At 42.1% G+C, this 6,000-nt stretch overlaps 1 protein-coding gene across 1 annotated transcript in view; it reads left to right on the forward strand.

Annotated features, from left to right (window-relative positions):
- Window positions 1–1,349: 1,349 nt before the first annotated feature.
- The window catches only part of amigo3 (adhesion molecule with Ig-like domain 3), a 7,061-nt gene continuing 2,410 nt past the window's right edge, over window positions 1,350–6,000 (forward strand). Inside the window, exons 1-2 of the mRNA XM_032520593.1 lie at window positions 1,350–1,810; window positions 2,467–6,000. The exon at window positions 2,467–6,000 is cut by the window's right edge and continues 2,410 nt beyond it. Coding sequence (XP_032376484.1) covers window positions 2,515–3,897 — 1,383 coding nt within the window. The 5' untranslated portion in view covers window positions 1,350–1,810; window positions 2,467–2,514 and the 3' untranslated portion in view covers window positions 3,898–6,000. The remainder of the gene's footprint in view (window positions 1,811–2,466) is intronic.

The following is a 6,000-nucleotide window of genomic DNA, read 5'->3' on the forward strand; positions in this document are numbered from 1 at the left end:
ACAAAAAACATTGTTAGATAACACCTTAAATCAATTAAACAAGCTACTCCGACAAAGGTTTTCTTTACAGTAGGACAAACTTCAATTTGTAGGTAAAGAGACAAATTACTTTGAGGCCATTTGAGCCACGATATAAGCCCACATAAACATAACACCTACAAGGAGGGCCTGTTTAGAATCATTTTCTAACATATCTCAAATGTACATGTGTGGGTGTATGTATTTCTTACATGTTTCAGCCAAGCTGATGACTTGCCTACGGACAAGATTGTGCACAAAGCCACAATGCCAAAGATGGTGATGGCGTGTTGACTTCAACACAAATACACCCAAATGTGTTATCTTTAATCCTATTCTTAAACACTAAGGAGGAATATGTTAAACTGCTTTCCGACTGAAGCCTTCCATCTTCAGCTTCCTGTGGACTCCACATCTGCCCACCTTTTCAGAAGTGAACCTCATCCAGCAAGTCTGAATCCACGGGGAATCGGCTATGTGCCTCGGCAGAGTGACTGAGTGAGTGGGAGTCAGTCAAAGCCCCAAGCACTTATAGGGAGGGGGTGGAGGTTTGGGGGTAGCAGTGAGGAGGTGGTTGCTGGCAGGCAAAGCTAATTCACTGTGACAGAAATCAGAGCTGTCAGGGCCACCATAACCAAGCAGCATGGACAGCATATATCCAGTCAAGCCCACAGCCAAGAGGAAGAAAGGATGTCAGGGGCTCAGAAAGAAAGGGGGGATGTACTGATTAAGGCACTTAAGAGACAGTGTGTGTGTGTGTGTGTGTGTGTGTGTCACATTGGGCAGGGGGACAGGCAACATCCATCCACTCAAAAACCACTAAAATAGAAACGACAAAGTAAAGAGGCACATAGGTAGGAAGAGCCTTCACAGTCATGAAGACTTTCAACACAGGAGCCGAAAAAATACATAGAGATGAAGAGAGATGGACAGGAATTCACTCAGAAAAACTCACAAAAACAAGTGTATTTACAACAATAAGTAAAGCAACATCCAGACAGAGTTGCACACACAACGAAATAATAAAAAAACAGAAGTCAAAACTAAATTCCAGTCCTCTGGGATTATTGGTGAAAGGTAACCAGATTAACACATGTAATATTTATGAGGAAGGCTCCTAGATTTTACTAATCTGTTATTATGCAAAATACTAAAAGTTTAATGAAATAGTATATTAATAGAATATTTTGAGAAAACTGATATTGTTGAGAGAGGGAGAAAGAAAGATGGAGAAAAGGAAGGGCATCATCATGACTTAATGATGAGAGAGGGAGACACAAGGTCGGTCTCTAAATTACACAGCGGAGGAGGAGGGGATTGTGGGAGATTAAGTGAGCTCTGTGTTGTTTGTTGAGCGGCACTCTCATTTGGGACGAGGACAAAGTGGGTAGGGGCACCTTAAACATTGTTACTCAGGCGTCTCGGGATGAGGAGCAGAGAAGAAGATAAGGATTAGACAGCAATGTTTTGCGTATTAATTGATGGGATACAACATTGAAGAGGAAAAATGATCAGGAAAGTTGGAGACTCATGTTGTCGCTAAGCAGTTCACTTTGGAGTCGTGGTCTGAAGTAGAGTTTTCCCATTTTTTTTTTGGAGGGGAGAATAGGATTAAGTAAGTGAGCCAAATTGCTAACTCGTCTGCAAGTGGTATGAACTTTTCCCCTCTGCCTGCAAATTTATACAGACTTACAAGTCAGTAGAAGGAAATGTGTTAGAACTCATCTCTAAAAATGTTCAACTTCAAGAAGGCAAGACTGATAATAACCGAGAAGAAACGTCTTTTTAAGGTGTAAGTATTTCCCTCTGTGTGTATGACTGTAACACACATTACCTAATATAAAGTAAACTACTTAGTCAATCCACAAGACATTTATTGGCAACCATTTTGATGATTAAACTAATCCCAAAAAAATACAATAGTATTAGTGAAATAATGATTAATGATAGATCCTTACATGTGAATATGTTCTGTTTTTTTGTCTTGTATGATGTGTACTGAATATCTTTAGGTCCTTGAATGTTCAATATTTCAAGATGTCACAGTAGTCTTTAGGAATATCTGAGGAGCCTTTTTTACAATTTTCTAACTTTTGAGGCCAAATGATCCATTAATTAAGTTAAATGATTAATTCCTAATGAAAAATATTGCTCATTGCAGGGATACAATTTTTATTACTATATTTTATATATTATTTCCGTATAGAAACATCTCTAAATAGTCTAAGGTGAGTATCTGTGACTCAAAAGCTGAAAATATATTCCTGGGTCAAAAGGGACATTTGAACGATTTTTCATCCTCTGCCATAGATACTGAGGCTTCCTGCATGACACTAACCTTGTAGTCGTATTATGTGTCTGTGCAACAGCTCAAAACAGCAGGTGGGTTGAAACAGAATAGCTTTTTAAAACATCGTGTGATTTCTTATTTTATCCTTCTCTGACCAGGGAGAGCCAGACGGATTAGAAAGCTTGAAGGATTCGACTTCCAGAAACATGACCTCGAGACTGTCTCCAAGCCCTCTCCTGGTGCTGCTCTGTCTCATCCACGGCGCTGAGGAGTCCTGTCCTTCTATATGCCTTTGTGTATCTGACACAGTGAGCTGTAGCTCCAGCGGTCTGGCCAAGTTACCCTCGTCCTTGCCTTCCTTCTCTGTCACCCTTGACATCAGCCACAACCATCTGTCCTGGCTGGGTGCAGGCAGTTTCAAAAAGATGCCTAGATTGGAAAACCTCCGGATGACCCACAACCAGCTGGGCTCCCTGGGCCATGGGGTGTTTCGCAACGCTTCCGGCCTCAGGCACCTTGACCTGTCCTCCAACAAGCTCCATGTGGTGGAGCAACACTACTTCCAGGGGCTGTGGAGGCTGGAGGAGCTCCTTCTCTTCAATAATAAGATCACACAGGTGGAGGCAGGCACATTGAGCGGCCTGAGCAGCTTGAAAAAGGCCTACTTCAGCCTCAACCAGATCACACACTTCCCATTTTTCTCCATCCAAGACCATAGTCACCCTTTCCTGATCATGCTGGACCTCTCGTCCAACCGTATGAGCAGTCTGCCATGGGAGGATGTGAAAGCTTTGCCCGGGTTGGTGCAGCGGGGGCTGTACCTCCACAACAACTCTCTGATCTGTGACTGCTCCATGTACAGTGTTTTCTGGCATTGGGATCTGAGGGGTTACGACGCACTGAAGGACTTTACTGAAGAGCACACTTGCACCACTTATGGGAACCCAAGAGCGTCCATCCGGTTTCTGCAACAATCCCGCTTCTTCCGCAACTGCACTGTGGAAAGCGCTGTTTCACTGCCTGTGACCGTGCTCCTCTCCAACGTGTTGGTTTCAGAGGGAGAAGGAGTGCGTCTGGACTGCCAAACGTCCCTGAGTAGCACCGACCTATCATTTACATGGCTTTCCCCGAGCAAGGGGTACATCACCCAGACTAGCATTAATGACACGCTAATTAGCCTGTTTTCTAATGGTACCTTGGAGATCCAAGCTACCAAGGTCAATGACTCAGGTTTGTACGTATGCACAGCTGTGGATATTAAAAAGGCACTGAATGCGACCCGGGAGGTGAATGTGACGGTGTTGCTGCCTGCAGCAGAGTCATTCAACACTGGCTACACAACGTTGCTGGGCTGTTTGGTGTCCATGCTCTGCATCCTCATATACCTCTACATGACTCCGTGTCGCTGCAGCTGCTGTAAACAGCCCAAACCTCCAGCTATCCCCATTGCGACTTACGACCCCAGCACCCTAACTTCTGTTTTCTCCCCTTCCACTAGACCCCACGACAAAGTCCAAACTGACAAGCATGTGGCATTCATGGAGCCAATAGTGAATGAAGAAGGATTTGAATGGATACCTGAAGGTTGACACTGAAGATGTCAGTTCTCTTTTCCTTATTTTGAAGGGGAAAAGTCCTTACTCAAGAATTAGCGGTGAGATGCAATGAGAAGGGAAGGGTGTTAATGCTGTATAGGAAAAAAAATATCATGTCTCTTTCCTGACTGCCAGATGCACTAAAAATGGCCTCCTAAACAAAAAATCAATATCTCCTGTTCCAATTCTGTTCTTCCCTGTCACCTGGCCCAGTGGTCGAAATGAAAGTTTCAACTTTGGTTTATTACCCTCAGTGTACTGACATTGCTAAATCACAGTAGAGCTATTATCAGCCCTAAAAATCAGCTAATAACTTCTCTGTGTACTGAGGTACGACACTAGGGGAAATATTTCTCATGGGATCAGAGAGTGGATCAGGCTCACTTTTCACAGAAAGTGTTTAACAAGAATTAAAAGCCCCGGAAAAACGCTGCAAGGTCATGACTGTGATGGACTGCCGGAAGTAAGTTCAGCCCGTGCATCTTGGTTGAGTTGAGGTGCTATATATTTCTTATAATACGATGCTTGAAACATAAAACACTCTATCTAACTCCTGAAAACTTCTGTTCCCCTTTGTTCCTAATAAAGGAGTTGTTCCCTTTAGCCTGCTCTGCAGATTTGGTTTTGAAAGCAATTTAGGAAAATCCATTACTTTCATATAAAAAAAAAGGAATTAAGATACAGCAAAAAAGCAATAAATGTTTCCGTCCAGAGGCCACAGCTTTCAGCAAACGTTTAAAAATCTTATCTAGCAGAAAACAGAGGTACATCCTGCAGGGATTTATCATACATATGCATAACGCATATAAGCCTGTTGCATTAATCGGGCAGCCAAAAACAATGACTCTCTGTCTGCACTCTGCTTATCTGGCAAATAGTACAGGAATCAGGAGTGTCAACAAACCAAAAACAAACTGCAATAGGACTGCTCTTCAAAGACAGAATCTCTTTGCTCACACACAGCAGAGCACTTTGAACACTGTGGAACAAACACAAACTACAACATTTGAACTGAAGTGACAAATATGTCAAGCACGACACAAACCCCGAAGGAGAATTACTTTGTTTACTTTGTATAGCTTTGTTTTATTTGTTAATTCAGTGGAACTGCAATGCCAGAGATAAATGATGTTGAAGAAGGATGCGCATGCACTGCCATGAAAGAACATAAATCTGTGGGATGAGACCATTAAGTCGATGACATGAAAGACCAAAGATAGCATATGGGTGGCTGGGGATGAAGGGATATTCAAAACCTGATGAAACAAACAGTAGCCTCAAAAAGAAACAAATCAATTTCTTTCCATGCATCCATAATGTTTTAGGATTGTAGTTTAATCTTAATGCAAACACTGAGTGGGACTAAGGATTGCATCGAGATTGAATAGGATTTGATGTAATCCTTCATATAATGTCAAAGAGAAGTTGTGAGTAACCGCGCATCTCACAAAAGCAGAGCGTGTCGTTGGAGGAGGGGCCTTTGATTATTTCTAAATCCTTAATTAAAACTTGACTCCTTTTAAGCCCTTAGAGACTAATGTTGTTGAGCAACTTGAATGTAAATTCACAGACAAAAAAGGTGGAAATCTAAAATCAAATGGGCAGCCGTGCATGAAACTAGGACAGCTAGCTCTTAGACAGCGCTGAGTTCCATCACATTTAAACTCTCAGGGATTAGGTAAAAAATCGGTAAGCACTGCATTGTGACGCACCACTCTGTTTAATCACAACGCTACTGACTTGTCCTATCTAGAAAAGGTTTTCAGTAACACTTTATTTGAAAGAGTGTGTATTAGACTGACAGGACACTTTCATAACCAAGACATGAAAGCAGTCAGGAACATGAAGGAGTCTTTATGAATGTTTATGACTGTCACTCGGCAGTCTTCTCATTGTCTTGTCATGTTGTCATAACACAGAGATTGTTGTCTAGTTTAATGTCAAGTTGTCATAACACAAAGATCTCAAACAATGCTAACATTGCATTAAAAGTGTCATAATTTAACCAATGACAAAGTAAAGTAAGGGGAGGCAACCTTGCTCCTTATGACCTCATAAGGGGCTAGATTCTAGATTGGCCCATCTGAGCTTTAATTT

The sequence above is a fragment of the Etheostoma spectabile genome, chromosome 7 (genome assembly GCF_008692095.1).
Source record: "Etheostoma spectabile isolate EspeVRDwgs_2016 chromosome 7, UIUC_Espe_1.0, whole genome shotgun sequence".
Lineage (NCBI taxonomy): Eukaryota > Metazoa > Chordata > Actinopteri > Perciformes > Percidae > Etheostoma > Etheostoma spectabile.